This window comes from Macrobrachium rosenbergii, chromosome 10 (assembly GCF_040412425.1).
Source record: "Macrobrachium rosenbergii isolate ZJJX-2024 chromosome 10, ASM4041242v1, whole genome shotgun sequence".
NCBI lineage: Eukaryota > Metazoa > Arthropoda > Malacostraca > Decapoda > Palaemonidae > Macrobrachium > Macrobrachium rosenbergii.
The window spans coordinates 35635053-35655458 of record NC_089750.1 but is presented as its reverse complement, the minus strand read 5'-3'; the positions used below and the strand labels follow the sequence as shown (position 1 = coordinate 35655458).

At 37.3% G+C, this 20406-nt stretch overlaps 1 protein-coding gene across 24 annotated transcripts in view; it reads right to left on the bottom strand.

Annotated features, from left to right (window-relative positions):
* Nucleotides 1–20406, bottom strand: part of KrT95D (phosphofurin acidic cluster sorting protein KrT95D) — a 240640-nt gene that overhangs the window by 61709 nt on the left and 158525 nt on the right. For 8 of the 24 annotated variants that reach the window (XM_067110160.1, XM_067110158.1, XM_067110152.1 and 5 more), the window contains exons 4-8: nt 18033–18158; nt 16737–16896; nt 15010–15173; nt 14791–14893; nt 14017–14187 (exon numbers count right to left, since the gene is read on the bottom strand). In XM_067110160.1, coding sequence (XP_066966261.1) covers nt 14017–14187; nt 14791–14893; nt 15010–15173; nt 16737–16896; nt 18033–18158 — 724 coding nt within the window. Of the gene's footprint in view, nt 1–14016; nt 14188–14790; nt 14894–15009; nt 15174–15998; nt 16140–16736; nt 16897–18032; nt 18159–20406 lie in introns of all 24 variants that reach the window. The other 16 variants (XM_067110164.1, XM_067110162.1, XM_067110156.1 and 13 more) reach the window with 3 other exon arrangements.

Genomic DNA, 20406 nt, shown 5'->3' with positions numbered 1-20406 from the left:
GAAGAGTACTGACAAAACCTGAGAGTGGTAGTTGACAGACTCCGGTCAAAAGATTTCTTAATACGAACAAGTCCCACCTTACATCCAGCAGACATTTTCTGAGGCTGAAACTTTGTTGGGCTACTCTTTGCAGCCAGCTGTCTCTTTCCAAAGCACTCAAACCAAAATAAGGAAGGACTTAGTAGATTCCTTGCACAGCCCAGCTTTTCCAGATGACAACTGAAAAAAAGTCTGGGCCTGTTACAGTTTGGGTCCATGGTGGATCTAATCCTGAAATTGTGACTAGGATTTAACAAAGCTTGGCTCTCACATGCTAGGAAAAGGTTTTGTGATCGCCTTCATCTGAGATTGGGAAGATACTCTGTCTGTGGACCTGGAAGGGGTCTCTGGCAAACAGGCCGACCTGACTCCACCGTTCACGAGTGATAATACATATGGATGCATCCTTGACAGGTTGGGGAGGCCATTTGCAAGGATTGTCAGTTAGGGGGAAGTTGGTCACCTGCTCAGAGGGATTGTCATACCAGCTTCCCAGGGCTATTGGCTGTCTTTCCATCTCAGAAAATTGAAACCTCCAAAAGGGATGCACAATTTGTTGGTCCTAGGCAATATGACTCCAATGTCTTCTATACAGAGGTTAGGCTCATGCTGAGCTCCTCTCAAGTCAGTAACTGCTAACATGGTTCCACAATCTGGAAGTGGACCAGTTTGCCACATGCTAGAACCATCAACTTCCAGTGTCTGTGTCTCTGAACCTGGACACTCAAGCAATAGCGAGAGATACATTCCTACAAGACTGGAATGAATGTCGGACGATAGACCTTTTTCCTTCATTGTCCCAGATTTTGAAAGCTTTGAACAATCTACTAGCTATGAATGGAACCGCTTGCCTAGTGGCCCTGAATTAGCCAAAACCTAATTGGTTCCTTATCTCTTCCAACAACAGGCAAAAGAATAGATTCCATTGCCATCCATAAAACTATGGACTTCATCCATCCAAAATATCAGTCATATGGGAAATGGGTTAGATTACCTGCACACTGAGAGCCCAGTTGACATCTGTTAAAACAGTTTTACATTTTGTTATCTTTTCAGGTCAAGCACCTTGCTATTTCAACACCCGTAGCATACAAGGCAGCATTGGTGGAACCCTTGCCTTAGGTTTTGGAATTGATTCTTATAGAAATTGTTATAATTCCATTCTCCAGCCTTTTACACTGCAAAGGTCAGCTCCTGCATGGTTTCCCATTACCTGGTCCCGAATAAGGTTCTTAGACTTCTGTCATCCGCTCAATTCATCGGCACAATACAACTACAACTCGTATGCTGCAAAAGGCAGTCTTCTTGACTGCTTTGGTAACAGGAGCTCGGCTTAATGTACTGGGCTCTCTTATACAAGGACAACATTTCAGCACTAATACACCTAGTTATCATTTGCTGTTATCTCAAGGCCTATCATTCCTGGCCAAGAATGAGGACCTTTTTAAAGGGAAAATCCCCTTTTCTAATAAAGGAACTGAGTATTTCATATAAAATATTATGCCTGGTTCAAGCACTTAAGGTTTACCTAGATGGTCCTAATTTTCCTACAACTTAGCACAAACAAACCACTCCCTCTACATGGGCTGAGAATTATTTTAGTGGTCTACATTAAAAACGCAGACCCTCACACCTTTCCTAAGTCATTAATTTCTTCGAAAAATGTTTCCTTTGAAGAAGTCTTTGAGTGTACAGTGTGGTTATTAAAGACAGTACTCTTGAATTGGTGAAGGCACAATAATCCTGCAGCCAGACCCAACATAATTATGTAAATCACAATAGAACCAAATTGGATAATACATTTACTGTATACATTCATGTGTCTTCTGTTCTTTATTGCCAGACCCAAATGGATATCTGGCATAAAGAAACTGTTGATAACCTGTGACTACTGTATACCTTGAATAAAAAATTCCTGAAACACTATTTCCATGAGAGTGGTGGTCATGCTGAGATATTGCTGGGGAAGCCTGCAGCCAGACCCAACATAATTAGGTAAGCCACCTTCAAACCACAAGAATAATACATATATTGGTTTGTGTGTTGTTTCCTATTCTTTACTGCCAAACCCTATGGCTATCTGGAATAAAGAAAACGGTGACTATTCCTTGGACAAAAAATTAATCTGGGTTGTTGGGATTTATTTATTAGGAGCTAAGCCATTTAGTCACCTGTCAATTTCTTTTGTAAGCTCCTTTGAGGACGAACAGTGGCTATGCTATAAAAAGAGAGGTTTTGACATAGGAAAAACCTATAATTGGTGGCTGCTGTGAGCCCTCAAACTCAACCACTTTCTCTGATGAAAAGGCATGGGACTGGGGTGAACATTATTCCTGCACAGACCTGGCGTGTGATGAAGATGGCACCGACTTATGTTGTCAGAGTTGTGTAAGTAAGATGCAGAGCTTAAGTAATTGTTGTCGGACAGGAAATAGAGCCTTCCTGTCCTGAGTCCTTTATATTCTATCACTGTGCCAGCAAACACTATTCTGGCCGAGACCAACTATAAGAGAATTCTCTGTAATGGTTGAATGGTCTTATGGAGCCTTGGGGGGACCATGGAAGTGTAACTCCTTTGAGGAAAAGCAGCTGAAAATTGAACAACAATCTTCTTTTCAACTTTAAAGGACACAAATTAATTTTTTCAACTAGTTTATAAAACCACACGACCATATTCCCAATAATAACAAGAATAAACTTCTAATAATCTCTATTAAAATGGAATGCAGTGTACAGTATATCCATATATTCTTTATTGATGCCACAGAACACTAAACTCTCACTGACCAGGTTTGAGTTTATCTTTGAGTGATCTGATTAAAGTTAGTTTCCATGCTACGATCCTGATTTCAGTGCCATTGCAAAGTCGAAAAATAGCTGTATTTTACTGCAGTACACTCAAAGAAAGCAAAAGGTAAAAAATAAAAGGTCAAAGCAATGAGTTGAAGTTAAGAAACAAGTACAGTATGTCTATGCTTTGCTGCCAATAAATATTCTCCAACACAGTACAAAAATGCAATAAACTGGTTTTCCAGTAATATATATGGTAGCCAAATTATTATGCAATAACATATCAAAGAAAAAACTGGGAAAATAAAAATTTTCATAACATTTATTTTTTAAATACTTAATTCTCTATATATTATGATAGCTGTAATTCCTGTGACAGGCAGGAGGACGATAGTGTGTGAAAACTAAAAAATTAATAGGATTGTCTAGCTTTAACCATCTATTGACCCATCCCTTTTGGATGATTCAACCATCTATTGTTTACCATTTAGTTTTTTCTCCATCCAAATGACTGGGGAGGTTGGAAGTGATACATAATAGAGAGGTAAGTATCCAAAAAATAAATTTTATTATAAAAATTACTATTTTTGAAATGGGAGATAGGTGCGAGGACAAATAATTATAACCCCCAAGGATACAACAAAATTCCACCAAGAATAAGACCCCTCTTACCTAATGATTAGAATTCATCTGCTGGTACTGTTGCCAAGAGAGAACTAATTCATTCAACTGTAAGGACCTCTCAAAGATGCTGGAGGCTCCTTGCAAGGGATACCACTCTCATTCTGATGAAAGTGAGACAAAAGGCCTTGTGCTTACACCAGCAGAACAAAGATGGTAGATGAATGAAGGATTTTACCTATCTCAAAATAGGCACCTTCATACTCCCCAAAACATTTTATAAGTAAACCGGAAAGGCTAGAGTATAGCTACTCTAACTGTTCAGGATATGAGTTCCCTGTCATAACAAAGGGCAAAAATTCTCTACATGATTTGTACTGAATCTCAATATCTCACAAATTTTGCAAAGCAAATTCAGAGTCACATCTCCACTGGGCTGCATTGGCAACATTCAAGGTTGGAAACTGAAGGTAGTTGCCACTGCTCTCGCCTTGTGAAGCTTGCCTTCAGAAGTGGGAAGAAAGAGGGGTCTAGATTAGTGTGCGCTTCCTTAACCAGGTTCTCCAAAAGAGAGGCCATGGCATTTTTTTCCCCATAAGTCAATCTGGTTTAGAACACTGTCTGAGGTCCCTAGTCCTTTGCCCTTAGAGACAATGCTGTGGCTGGACATAGAGAGGAAAACAGGTCTTAATCATCAAATCTTTTAGGAAGGCTAAGTTTAAGGGTTTAAATGGGAGTATACTTAAATATTCCTGCATTACATCAAGTCCCAGCTGAGTGGTTAATCGGAGATTATGGAATCTACATTGAGGAACAAAGGGCTTCCTTAGCCTCTAGATTAGCAGAAAGATCTAGATCAGAATGTCTTAATACTGATGCTAACGTGAAGCAGTACCCCTTAATAGCAAGAACATACAAACCTTCAGTGTGTCATAAATGAGTAAACAACTTCATTAGGTTATTATAAAGGTATGGGTGCAAGAAATCTTGGAAAAGCACCAAGCTCTAAAGAATGACCACTGTCTCTCATACAGCACATTAGTCAATTGCTTTCTGGAAATAATGACGGATCTTCTGCACTCCCTAGGATAACCTCTTGTTTGCAAGAAACAATTGAGTGTCTCCACATGGTCAGCTGAAGTGTGGGGAAGTTCTGGAGAAATCTCATGCATCCAAGGTGCATGATAAGATCCCTCCTTAGTGGGTAGGATCTAGGGCAGTCTATCAGCTGAAAATAAAAATTTGGGACCATTCCCAGTGTGGCAACCCTGGAGACACCAAGGTTGTGCAAGAATCTGCAGTTAGGCAGAATTGTCAGAACCCTTTGAAAAATGGCTGAACAGGGAAAAGTATAAAGATCAAGATAAAAACCTGTTCAACAGCATGGATCTACTGCCAAGCTTTTGGATCCTGAACTGGCAGACAAAGTAGAATTTTGTGACAAAGAGATCTAGAAGGGGAGTGCCCTCAACTCCCATCAACCTGCAGACTTACAGATGTAGAGTCCATTCCAAAGACAGAACTTGATCCTCCCTGCTCAGCTGATCACCCACATGTCCATTTCCTGGCACAATTGAGGAAAAAAGACATAGTCCCTCCTTCCCCCAAGTGAAAATGTGACTTGATCAGGAGCAAAACCAAGTTTGTGCCTCTTAATTTCTTAGGTAAGCCATATCTTACCCTGCACTAACTCTTCCAATGCTAAATGGATCTTCTACACTGAAAGCATCTCCAGATGATTTATGTGTAGCTCCCATTCCTCTAGAGACCAAACCCCTCACATGTCTACTGGCTGCAACCACAACCCAACTTTCAGTCAACACATCTAAATACCATATGAGATCTGAGCTCTTTAACTGGAGGGAGGCACTTGATAAATGATGAGGTCAATGACTCCACCATCTCAAGGGCTTCTAATCAATTCTTCAAAAAGAACTGGATTTGTCTCACCCTTAAATTGGTACCAGTTTCTCTAGGGATGCTATTTGTCTCAGCAGAGAAACACCAGGCTTCTCCTTGGCTGTCCGCTAAACTCGGAAAGTTAGCTACAAAGAGAAGCAACAGGGGAGTCCACTTACCTCAACTGAGATAGGATTGTATAAAAACTTGGGGAGAAGCAAAAAGGGGAAATTAGCATCCAGCATGTCAACCGCCTGCATTCAATCTTCCTTTGGATCACTGCTAAAACCAAACTTGCCACCTCCAGAGTAAATGAACTCAGGCAAACAACAAAGGTTTTTTTTGAGGCCAGGGGAGCCTGGAAAGGAAGGGAGTATTGTAAAACTCCTTCTCATGGCACTCTGCACCAACATAAAATGCAGGCTGTCACTGTGTTTAAGGACGCTTTAACACCCATGAGCGACAAAACAACTCCTTGGGCTCTACTTCTCCACCTCTGGCACAATAGTGCCCAATTCAAATACTTCTTCAGCAAAGAATGAATGGATGTCACACAATGACATTGGTTCTGTGCTACAGAGACTGAAGAATTGAGAAAAGCACATAACTCCTCTTGGCGCTCAACCTTAGCATTGTAAAGCAGTGCAAAGACTCTCCTAGGGAGTCAGAACATGTCCTATCCAAGCAGAGAACTCCAAGTTAGCACTCTCCTACATCAACATCAAAAAAGTGGAGGCTGATGTCAACGCCGAAGGAGTCTGAAGCACTGACAATGTGGCAGGTTGTGCCTGATGAGATGGCTGGCACCAATGCCGAAAGTATCCTTAGTGCTGACAATGTGGTGATGCCCAGAAAACACCCAGGGAGACAGACAATGGTGATCATGCCAGAAGTGTTTGAAGCACTGAAGATGAGGCAGCTAATGCTAATGCCCAAGGAGACACTGGCATTAACACCAAAAGCGTCTGAAGCACCAATGACGTGGCGGCTGGTGCTAATGCCCAGTTAATGCCTGAGGAGATGTTGGCACTAATGCCAAAAGTGCCCAAAATGCTGATGATGTGGTGGCTGACACTAACACCTGGTCAACGCCTGAGGGGATGCTGGCACTAACGCCGAAAACATCTCAAGTGCCGACGATGTGGTGACTGGTGCTAATGCCCAATTAATACCCAAGGAGACACTGGTGCTAATGCTGAAAGAGTCTGAAGAGCTGAAAATGTAATGGATAACACCAGAGAAGACACTGGTGCCTGAGCGGCACTCAGCGCTGATGCCAAAAGCGTATTAAGTGCCAATGACGAAAAACCTGGCTCAGAAGAAGCCAAACCTCTCCGCTACTGAAACAGTAGCAATCAACCTGTTCAAGGAAGTAGATGAGCATCAATGCTGTAGAGGAGACTTACTGCAGAGCAGCGCCAAAGGGGACAGCGATCTAGAATGAGCAGCACAATTAGGCTCGTATACTGAATCCCAGATGCGCAAACAAACCTCCCACACATCAGACTCATGATGTGGAAATGGACTGGCAGACCCAAAAGTCTGGAAAATCAAAACAGAGAAAGAGAGACTAGCACCAAAAGAGTGCTCTCAAGAAGGTATCTAAGCACCTCAGGAAATTGCTAGCACAGACCTAATCAGTCTCTGAAAAGCTAATTACACTACCTACACTCCTTCAGCATTAGAGTCCATTCGGAAGGCTCAGGCTAATCAGAGGGAAATCCGGGAAGTAGGGGTGGTGGCAGCTGAACCTATTGCTCCCAGAGACAAAGGGAGTTTTCAGCTCCTCCAAAAAAACTTACTTTAAAGCAAAAACCCGCTCCATACCTGAGGAATGGTTGGCACTGTCTTGTATCCTGGCACCAAAGAACCATCTGTGCAGGAAACAGAAGATAAAACTGAAACTGCCAAATGAGCCAACAACAAAAACCTTGAGAAGGGGAAGAAATCCAGGCCCAGTCTACTACTGAGACAGTAGCAATCAAGATGAAGGATCCGCTAGTCTAACATGAATACAGGCAGCCCCCGCTTATTGGCAGCATCGGTTAACAGCGTTTGGTTTTACGACGCTTGGCTAACAACGTTATTAACCAGATTTTCGGTGCTGGTAAGTGATTTTCGGCGCTGGCAAGCAGTTTATTTGCGTCGGCAGGCAGTTAATCGGCATCAGTAAGCGGTTTATCAGCGTCAGTAAGCAATTTTCAGCACCAGTAAGCAGTTTATTGCATTGAAAAGTGGTTTATTGGTGCTAATCGGTGCTTACAGCATCAAAAACGCCATTTATTACCACATTATTGTGATGATCCGGTTAATGATGATTTTCAGTTACGGCGCTCGCCAAGAAACAGAATCCCCGTCGTTAACGATGACTGGGAAGCAGCTTGAAGAGCTTGCCCAAATGTGGTTCAAGAAAGTGGCTAGAAAGCTCAAGAGGGGTCCAAGGCAACAGATGGGGAACCAGACTGGAAGCTCGACTCCTGAGGAGAACAGGGGCTAGAATGTGGCGGCCACACCTGCCTCATTGCCAATGGCAAACACGAGACAGAATGAGGAAAACAATACAAGCTGCTACATCTTACATGGCATCAAACAATGATGAGAACGCCAAAGAAAGGAAGGAGAATCTAGGAAACAAATGCATTCAAACACCCAATCATGGCTACTCTCACAAACTTCCACCGCATTGGACAAGTGGCATGAAGACGAACCAGCATGACCAGACCGCCTGGGAGACTGAGAAGAATGCAAACACCTGGTGCCTCTGAAAGAATACCAAATCCTCTTGCAAAGGAGGACCATCAAAATATCCCGAATAGAGATCGCTAGGAGTACGCGGGCCCCAGCAAGGCCTAAGGGATATAGAATCAGATATCAAGTGAGTGAGCTTATCATTACCTAGCATATCTGTCTCCTGCCTACACAAACTTTGCATGATTTTGCCAGTGCATCTTTTGGCAACCAAGCAACAACCTTTAAGTGACACACACCAAGTTGGTCAGAGGAAGATGACAATGGGCACAAGTCGCTTCCACTCCCAGACATACACTGCCTCCGTGTACCTCTAACGGTGGAAGGAGTGTCACAGAGCGTGGCTAAGGTATGGCTAACAGGGAGGGAGGGCGTTGGCAATGTTCTGCCACAATGGGGGGAACCTGGAAAGGCGCGATTAAACTGGGCCGGTAAAGCAGTAAGTGTCAAGGAGGTTACCCCCATAAACTTTTTAAACAACCCTAAAACTAGCTACATCAGCTTCTAATTTGTCAAACCTTATATCCTGAACAATACAGGAAGCTTCAAGAGGAGAACTGATAATCTGAAAGAAAAGTATTAGTACTAGGAAAACAAAGAGAGTAGGAAGAGCTGTTATCTGACAGATCGTAAAAAGATGAGAAACTCTTACTCCTAACCTCACTTCCTGTTCTAGTGTTAGAATAATCTTTTTCTGTCTTTTCCTTTACTCATGTGCTTATACTTTAAATAAACATTCATTACCTCATCTAACCAAACAATATGCTGATCACAGTGAATGTTAAAAGAACAACCTTTGTTTCTACATTAACACATGTATAGTGACCAGTGAAAAGTAAAGCTTACAGATTCAAAACAATTTGTCTTTATCCTCTTTAGCAGACACCCTAAATAATGACAAAAACCAAGATAAGCCAAATCCCAAAATCCAGAAAATGATGCAACTGTTAACAATAAAATGTGAACAATACTCCATACATCATCGCAGGGCAACAACAAAGAAAAAACTTATGGTAAACTAAGACGCTTGAATCACCTGAAAGTAATGGGTCCACAGACTAAACGATCCTAATAATTTTTTAGCTTTTACACACTATTGTCCTCCTGCCTGACACGGAATTACAGCTATCATAAGAGAAAGATAGGATTCATTTCAAACATTTTTAATTTCACATTACTTTTTCTGATGTTACCTGAAGTTAGTTTTTATACTAGGGTACTGATTTTGGTGTCAATTTGAAGCTGAATAGTTGTAATTTGTTGCCATGCATTCATAAAGCAATATGACATAACAGGTAAAATGATGACATGTTGTTAGCTAACAACAATATTTTTCTACTTTGCTGTACTAGATCATTACTAGTTGAATGAAACTGCTGAGTCAGAATTCGTGAGATGTAAATATTGGAGCAACACAAAGTTAAGATAGCAGCTTAGGAACAAAGTTCTTAGCGTACAAAAAACAGTCAACATAAATAAAGTAACTGACATTTAAATTTATTTTACAAGATGCTACATAATAATACAGTAAACTTCTTTTCCAAAGATATAAATACTAGCTTATTGCTATTTACATCAGTATATGCTCAACACAGCATACTGGCACTATTTGGATGTCATTGGGTACACTGTTTCTCCATATTATCAAAAAGACTTTTTTTTTTATCACAGTTCCATCTTGACATAACGCAGCTACAAATGGACTTCGTAATCAAATAAAGAGTAACAAGACCTGATACAGAACAAGAAGTTCACAAAGCCTACACATGGATTACATTTCTGATCCCTGCACAGTCTGCATCCTTTATAACTGAACCATACATTTTCTAATCTTCAAAAGAAATGTGCATGGATAACAATTAGGCTAATAATCAAATGTTAATACAGCAACTCCAATTATTCTGACCAGACACAATACAAGGGTAAGTGAAGTTCGCCTTCCAAAGCAAAACACTGTGGGAAAAATAATTTCCTAGATACTACCCTAATACTTTTACTTATGCATGAATACCAAATTAGGCAAATAAAGTCAATCTTAATAATCATTTAAAAGAACAAAGCTGTAAGAGAGACCTCCAACAGTACGAGAAACCCACATTCTCAAGCTAAATTAATGATCTTGTTCTATAACCTGACTTGCAGATCATTCCAGACATACGCATTAATCAAGGGAAAGGTACATTGTGTGAGGAAGGAGTTACAACTAAAAGTAAATAGTATCTGTAACTATGATTCTTATATTGTAGAGAAAGAAAATTTTTGTTATGAAAAATAAATAGTAAAACTTCTTTAAATGAAATGATCTTGTGGTCTACCAAACTCTCACTGTCTATACCATACTAAGAAACAACCCTTGCTAGGGATACCTGAACAAGCAATATCAGAATATAAATACAACAGCCATCAATCATATTACCCTTACTCCTCTATCAGAGTACTTGACCTAAATAAAAATGTCTGCATTTGCCCTACACATGATCTGTAGGGACATGCTGCTTCTAGTTTGCCTATCACTGCTTATCAGTTCCATTTGCATTTCTTTTGGCTATTACTTCCCAACTACTCATTTAAATCTTTTCCCACCTGCTTGTTCAACTTCTTTAACTTTATTTTGCTCCAATATTCACCTCCTTTTAGAAATCCTCCAAAGAGCCAAAAATATGCCTTAGTGGTCTCATCAAAGTACTTTACCATAATACTACTTACACATAATACTGTCATGGCCTTAATAGGGTACTATACATCCACATCACTGCAGCAAATAACTTTAAAAATTCAAGGATTTAAAATCCCAACAGTAATTATAAAATAATTTTCACCTAAACTTTTAGTTTATAAAAGAGGAAAAGCATGTGAAACTAAGTCACAATAACTCAATAAAAATCAGCACATAAGAGGTTCAGCAAAACTGTAACCATGATATGGCAACTAAAAGAAGTATGGTCCTTTAGACTATTATTATTATTATTATTATTATTATTATTATTATTATTATTATTATTATTATTATTATTATTATTATTATTAATTATTATTATTCGCCAGATCACTAAGTTCCAAGTAATGCTCACACATGGCTGACCACGGAGTAGGGTGAGAATGAACTGACATGTGTTACCTATCAAATTTTCATGACAAGTTCATTTGAACTTATTCTAACAAAGTTTTTGTGTGATATTCATTTATAATTTTCCAAATTCTTAGTCCATGCAGTGGCAAAAAGAGAACAATACAACAATCTGTGTTTTTATGAAGTCTACAACAAATGATAGTTTGGAGTCCAAAGGAGTAGCATTTAAAAAAAAAGTAAGTTTCCGAAAGAATGATGTTATTGAAAGACATTTATTTTAAAAACTATACCACACCTATACCTTGCCTACAATTTGAAAGAATTACCACACCTGTCCTTAAGACAGTCTGGAAGCCTGACTCTATCCAGTACAAAAGTGTTCCACAAGGTTAGGCTTTGTGGCTGCAGGCCAACAAGTGAGCACTCTGTGATCTTGTTTGCCTTCACTTCTTGTGTTATCCATCTTGGATACTTAAAGAATTAGTATGTTTACATAAACACTCTTGCAACACTGGCTTCATTACCACTAGTAAAAGAACAGTCCTGTGAAAACACATTGTCAATAAATGCTGTTCAAGCCACTATGCCTCCTTATGATTCATTATTTGGCATCAATGGCAATAAAGATCAGAAAGGTCAGTTCCTACTGCATCATATACACATTTCTTATACCTGTAGAAATGTTCAAGATGAGACAAATGATGGGCCCATGCAACATGATCAGGAATGTTGATGTTCAAGGAATGGATGGCAATGACAAAAATGGAACTTTATGCCTTCAACTGTTGCAAGAAAACATGAAATACCTTTACGTCAAAATGAATCATACCTACATGGGAAGAAACCTAGTTTTGACTGAACAATTGTGAGACTTAGAAGATAACATCAAAAGGTTTCTTGAAAAACAACTGCCTCCAGCAATGACAAAGTAGCAGTTGCTAGATCAGTTACCATTTTTACAGATGTAGGTTTCTTCATTAACTGCACGCCCAGTCAAAAACAAAAATTCTGGTGGATGTCTCAGAGTTTTCAACTGGTGAAAGTGTACAGTCTCCTTGAATAATTTATGTTCTTTTCCTAAAAATATAATCGTAATTTATGATGTAAGTTTCAACTGCTTGTCTTCTTTGACAATTATTAATCTTTCCAAAATTATTAAAACTTATTTCTACATTCTCATAACTCCTCAGCATACTAAACATCTCAACCTATTGTAGACAAATGAGTTGGCAAAAAATTTAGTCTTGCCAAAAGCATATGCCAGGAAGAAGCACCCACCAAAAAGTCACAGCTAAATTTTCTCTAATTCTGTAAGTTAAAACTGCTGTATTATACCATTATTGTGGATAAAAGTCATGACTAGAGAAATCTACTTATGAGACCAAGTTTACATATACATTGAGCAACACCTGCAGCATTTATACCAGGTTTACATATACATTGAGCAACACCTGCAGCATTTATATATATATATATATATATATATATATATATATATACATATATATGTATATATATATACACTGTAAAAATGGAACCTTTGGTAAAATAAAAAAAAATGAAATCAACACAAATTCATACTGTCAACCAAAATCAAATAAAGTCAACTGAAACAGTCCTCCATCCCACATGAGGGAAATTATGGCTGCCACTGGCCTCAGGAAGAGGTTCAACCGTCATTTAAGAGGGATTTCATCCCATCAAGGTCAATGGTAACCATGATTTCCCCTCCTGTGGGATGGAGAAATTTTGTGGTTGATTTAATATGTTTTTGACTGACAATGAGGGTTTCTTTAGATCTTGTTTTGTTGTTGTTGATCCTAAAAATTTCATTTGTACATATACAAATGCTGCAGGTGTTCCTCATGTACCTACCAACATGGCCTGGTACATTAACTATCCAAACTAATGGTTATAACAACAATTTTAACTGATAAAATCAGAGAAATAGAGCCATGGTTCTGATAGAACCACAGAAATTTAGGTATGATGCTGACAGAACCAGAAAAATTTAACTATGACTTAAAATAGAGCTTACTCTAATAATGACTTTTGCTATGGAGAGAAATTATGTAAGACAGTATTGTCATGCTAATGTACTGTATACAGAACCAATAAGAATAAATTTAATAAGTTTCTTGGTCCATTCTTTTATGGAAAAAACTGATTAAAACTTGTAATTTCAGATGAATAACAGAAGGAACGCAGGTCTCATAATCACACAAAATGAGGCATTTTATGTTTCTCATATTCAATAGGCAAATCTAATCTATTAGAGATTATCTACTTAAGACACTGAATACAAGATGTCAAACCAACCAAACCACCAAAAAATAATCAGACTCAATGACACCAACATAACAATCACTACTCAGCATAAAATTTTAAAAAATAAAGTCTAAGAGTGCAAAAATATATTGAAATACTATGGTGAAACAACAATAATTTCCTTTAAATAGTAAAAACTAGAATGATCTTACTTAGCCATGTCTACAGTTTCTAACTAATTATAACAGTTCTGAAGTGCGATTAGAACACATTTGAGCATGTGAATTAAAATGTAAGTGATTGCAGTGTCATGACAGAGAATTTTAGATTAAATCTTAACTATTAGCAGTTGATTCACACATAAATGTACAGCGCTATGATGTAACTGAAATTTACATAAGTTTCAAAAATACTTATGCAGAATCGTATCAGCCATGCAGTTTACTGTAAATTTAAAAACAAAGCTACAAATTAAATGAAAAATCAAGGACTTTTTCAGAAAGAATTAGGGAACAACCCAGTAAGCCCATCCCTCAAACATATGTAACACCTCCCTTTATACTAATATTCTATACCCTAACCTAAATCAGTAAGACCTTCATTAAGTAGAGATCGTGAAGATGAAAAGTAGGGCCGCAAAGAAGGTTTTGGGGTGGATGTAATGGAGATAGTGTCGACTTCAGGGCCAGAGTCACTAAGATCCTCGAGCTCATCAAACAAGTCCTCAATCTCGGCTTCATCTACCTCTCCACCTGTAGCAAAAAACTGGATATCATATCTTCAAGGTTAATGTTACCTAAAACAATAGTGTAATTAAATCATATAGAACTGTGTAAAATTAAATTTATATTACTGTAGTGTAGATTCATGTCTTCCCAAAAGGGGCTACAGTTCCAACCTTTTACTGCATCCTCCTTGACTGTACTACACTATTATAGAGTACTTTGGTTTTAAGTAAGATTTGTACAAGCAAGTATCAAAAACCTGCAACACTGTAGTACTGACAAATAAAGAATTGAAGTAATATCCCAACAAAGTAAATATGCCAAGCCACCTAATCATCAATGTACTAGAGTGCCAAGATAACCAAAACATAACCTGGCATAACCGATGAACTACCCTGATGGACCCTTACTTGCATTTCCATTTAACACACAAAATTAATGCTCTATAATGCATTTATTACTTTCCTGAACTTGACATTCTCAGTACAGTACAATCACATGAGTGAACTCCATGTGCTAAAATCACATAACATGTTACATGGTTTTCCAATTTAAATCTATCTAAGTCTTTACGAATGGAAATGGAATGGAATTGAAGTAAACACAACTTTGTAAAATTGGCTTCCCTACCAGTTCGGGGATCCAATTCTTGGTCCTGGTCAAATGCTTGCAGGGCCTCAGGAACTTTGAATCTCTTGAGCAATGCAATGAACCTTTGCTTCAGGTTTCGTTGCTGAGGAAAAGAAAATTTCAGTGAGCCAACAAGTGCAGCATTTCAGAAAAAAATCAAATAAATGATCACAGGTGTTTTAAATAGATATATCAATTATATGAATTATAGAAACCTACCCGGGCATTTGGAGGTAAACTTTTTGAGCGAACATTTGACCGAAGATGATGATGAGCTCTTCTAGAACCATCATCTAAGATTGGTTCAGAGTCACTGCCCTCATCTTGTGAACTGTAGTCCTCATCTTCATCACTATAGACTTCACCCAAATCCACAGGTCGATCTGGAGAGCACCACAATATCAAAAGATGTAATAAAAAACGTGAGCATATATTGTAACCATAAATTCTGAAAAAACTGTAAAATAAACAACTCAAAATTCTGATTGCTTGGTTTTACTTAAAAAATACCTGGGCATAACACTAAATCTGACCACAAAAATTCAGATGCTGTATAAATTCAACAACAGCAAATGTGTTTTTACTAATGATCTCTATTCTCAACAATAACTCCATTTTCTTAGGAGGCCAACTGATTATTTTGGCACTATTATATAATATGCATTACACTATTCACAAGAGGTTAATATTATACAAAACATAGAATCTAAAGACTTCAAAATAAATTTATCAAAATTCTGATGAAAAAATTCAGCACAACAATGCCTCTCATTTTAAGTAAAATGGTTATAATCTTAATATCAACATCTTGCAACAGCTTCAGGATATTGTAAGGAAATAAAGGGCATAAGAAAATGAATTAATATTAAAAAATACTCTGGGCAACCATGCAACAACCAAGCAAATGCTTCAAAACATAATCTAACCTGATATCTAATCTAAGAAAGTAAAAGACACCAAAAGCAATGCACAAAAACAATTACAATATCCACCCTGCTTGTCACATGGATAAAAGCCTTTGGGAAACAAGTCCTGCATGATCAGCAATGCAAAACATATTTGCTATATACTATACAGATTTAGGAAATATAAGCAGGTATGAATGAGGGTTTCTTAATTAAACACACCATACTTCTAAGCACCATAAAACACAACAAAAATATAAACAGTAAATCAACTGAGGAATAAAAGATATTCATTTACGAGACCTGGAAGCAGCCCTGGTATCCTTCCAACAGATGGGAAGCATAAGAGAGGATTACCCGAAGGAAGAGTAGGTGGAGGAGATGCCCCCTGAGGTAGTCCAGGGGATATTCCCCGAGACAGCAGCACCAGCAAAGGCGCCAAAGCTGCAGTACCATGCATTCAAAAGCCTGTTTACTTCTAACTTGAAACTCACACATGAAGAAATTTATATGAACAGTCCCCACCATCTTGATAATTTGCATTAAAATTTGAGGAATTTGCTAAAATGGCATTGGTGTTTGAACAACATAAAAAAACAGAAAAGCAACTACATGAGGACACTCCCATCCTTGATGTATAGGTATATAAAAATGCTACATTAATGTGTATCTCATGAAAGGTCTGATGTAGAACAACAATGAAATAAGTCTCACATACAATGATGTAGGACATCACTTGCTGAAAACATGAAAAAAGTGCTGTTTGCTTGGATATGTAAGAAAGTAATCCTAAGGAAGTACATGAATTCTGGACAAAAAAATACTATATAAAATTCCCTTCATTCACAATAGGAAGCAAAAGGTAAAATATAACAATAAAAATAAATACTTTCACATCAAACTAAAAAGCAGCTAAGTAATAAATATTACTGATATCTCTGCATCTAAAGGCACAATTAAACCTAACAATTTAAGTGTATTTATATTCACATACAATAACGGTACCATGCAATGTTACTAAACAAGTTCAGCTGAACTTACCAGGATTATCAGCCATGAAGGACTTTGCTCTCTCTGAGGGTTCATCAGTGTCAACAGGCTGTGATGAAAGGGATACCATAGTGACCATTGCTAAGGATGTCCCCTTTTCTTTTCCTTCACTGTAGAGCTCTAACTCACGGTCCACAGGACGCTGTAATACCTGCCAAACACAAATTTCTTAGCTTCATATATTCATTTTCTTCTCCTTATGTGTACGATACACTATTAGTTTATGTGTTTTTGTAAAAAAGGCATTCCTTTTCTTTAATTCCTAGAAAACACAAAATGCTAAGTGAGATAAAGAATGTTAAAACCAAAACAGAAAATTCCAGTTACAAATTCAGTGTCCGTAGCTTGCACATTAATTAACATGCAAATAAAAAATGGTGAAAATAGTCAAAGATGTCCCAAATATCCAAATATTTGATGATACTTGAGTGTGAACCCTTACACACATTTATTTTTCACAACACTTAATAAAAATATCTGATGCTACGTGAAAACCTGGTGTTGTTCATAAGGCTTTCTATACCTATTGATCATAGTAACAGTGCCACATGCTTTAGTTCTTTTGTTAAATTAATAATAAAAAACTGTTCTTCTGTTTGGGTTTCTGCAACCTCTTAAGATCACTTTCGTGACAAAATTGCTCAAGTAGTAGTTCTTTGTTCCTAACAGGGGTAAATATGATTACAACCACTGTAGGGAGATAACTTGGGTGGGAGAGGGGAGGGTGACAAAAGTGATATAATAATGCAAAACAGACTAAATGAGCTATATAAATCTCCATTATGTACAGAATCGGTTTTATAGACATTCAATAAATGTCTGAGAGAGAGAGAGAGAGAGAGAGAGAGAGAGAGAGAGAGAGAGAGAGAGAGAGAGAGAGAGAGAGAGAGAGAGAGAGACTCTCTAAGGTCATACTGGAATCTTATCCTGTTAAAATGTGCAAGTCTTTCAAGATTAGTGGAATCAAGAATGATTTCAACCACTAGATCCTATGGCTGGTAAGAACAGACATAGACAATATATTGACAATCTCTGACTAGAACTCAAAAGATAAATGCTACATGAAAACCTAAAAACTGGACAATGTTGTATAACTTTTTTACCCAGCATAATTTCTACAAGACCGTATTGCTCTTTTTAGTATTGTTCTTTTTTGTTCCCCTTGACACCTGACTCTTGACAATACTCTTTCTCAAAGTCAGTCTCAGTTCATTTCTAGTAAAATAAAAAAGTGTTTTTTAAAAGCAAAGCCAGGTATTTACTTAAACTAATAAGAAGGTTGTTTACCTGAGACATATTGATGACTCCTACAGCAAGTGTCTTGAAGCCGAGGATAGTGCGATTCTTGTACTTTTTCCTGCGTTGAAGCATTATTTGTAGTGTATTACCTTCTCGCTTCAGAAAGTGGGGGTACTGCAAATAGTAAAAAATATTATTAGGCTAATTAGGACACTTGTAAGTGTGTATGTATATATATATATATATATATATATATATATATATATATATATATATATATATATATATATATATATATATATATATATATATATATATATATATATATATATATATATATATATATATATATATATATATATGTATTATATATGTGTGTGTGTGTATGTATGTATGTATGTATGTGTGTGTGTGAGAAAATTGACTGATTCTAATGCGTGCTCATTTGTTTCCCTGTGGTCTTGGTGAATGTGTTTTTATGATAAAAGGATGTATGTATATATATATATATATATATATATATATATATATATATATATATATATATATATATATATATATATATACACACAGGTAGTGCTCGAGTTACAATAATTCGCTTTTACGATGGGATTAGCAATTAATATCGATACGACAATATTTTGAAAATACGTATTTTTAAATTTCGCGGGTGACTGGCGCAGGCAACAACGTACAATCAGGCAGCGTACGGTGTACGATACGTTGGCCCGAGAGGCTGGAATAGGTACATTAATTCAATGAGCCGACCTCACTTGCCCTCGTTGTGTCGGAAGTTAAAATAGGTCAGTGTTCGTTTGCAATTTTTGTGCGTTTGTAAATACAGGTAGTGCACGAGTGACGATAATTCGTCTTACGATAATTCGAGTTTACGATGGAGTTAGCAATTAATACCGGTACGACAATATTTAGAAAATATTTTAAAATTTCGAGCGGGCACAAGCAACAGCGTACACTACAATTGCCGTAGAATCAGGCAGCAAGAAAGACCAACTTACAATAGACCAACTTCTTTTTCTCCATCTCTTTATTCCATCTTCTAGTTAAAAAAGTAAGAGAATAATAAAAGCATTGTTAGTAACCTTATACTCTTGCGAAAATGCGTACAGCCATAAACAACCGAACGAGACTCTGTTGTTTTGCTAATAACCAAATCGGATAACAACTGTTTTGCTTGTATTTCAACCATCGTACAGGTAAACAATTATCGTAGTTATGTTAAAAATGACGTTAAGTACTGATATGTTTTTTACACTACCCTTATCCGCTTTGGAGAAAAGATCGGCAAGGAAATATACTGCTGCAGTAAAATTAAGCTGCAAGTTGTAGCTGACGCTGAGAAAAGAATGTTCAAGCTGCTAATGACTATAAATTATCGTACATTGGCAACATGGATGAAACTCGACCGCAAATAAAATTGGAAAGTATTTTAATCAAAACTACTGGACATGAAAGAACACATATTACTGCTGTTTTTACGCCGATAAAAGATACATACGAAAAGCTCGTGGTATGATGATGAAATCAAGAGAAAATAGCGAACGGAATCTTGATTTTTTTAGTTTACACAAAACAAAGGGCCAGCCGCCAACGTCATCTACTAACGAAAAAAATAGCTAAAATAATTTCACAACGAGACATATTTAAGTTATATTTCGACATAAAAACACTTCATATAACGAAAAATACACATGTCCCTTATAAATAAAGTATCTAGAGATTCATTTACGCTAACTTGAAGCAAGAAATGCCCTCTGAACAGAGTTAAATGCATCGAAATAAAGACAGCGTGATCGATTCCGAAACCAAAACATTTGATCGCTATGATCGGAATTTATAATGCAAAAGCAGTATAAGAATATTTACGATTGGATACAGTGTAGTAAAGCATAACATTTTAAAAGATCCATGGAAAAGATGCACATTCGTTATTTTGATGTTTGTATAATACGGCGGTATTATGTGGAAATAGAATACAGTATAATGTAGGCTAGGCTACCGTATATGATATACGAAAGTGCAGGCCAGGCCTTGTTTGTTATTCAATTTCTCTTAATACTGGCTTATCATGTCAGTCTGCATTGAACCTGCAGAATTAGCTGACACTAATAATTACTATACCATATATGTATAAAGTATACTGTGTAGTGTAGGCTAGGCTACCATATATGTATAGATGGTACTGATTACCCTAGTGTAGGCTAGGCCATATTCGAGTTACGATTTTTTCAACAAACGATGGGTTTTTGGAACCTAACCCCATCGTAAGTAAGGGAATACCTGTATATATATATATATATATATATATATATATATATATATATATATATATATATATATATATATATATATATATATGGGCAGTCCCCGATTTACTATGGTGCTTCCGTTCCTACACTGCGTC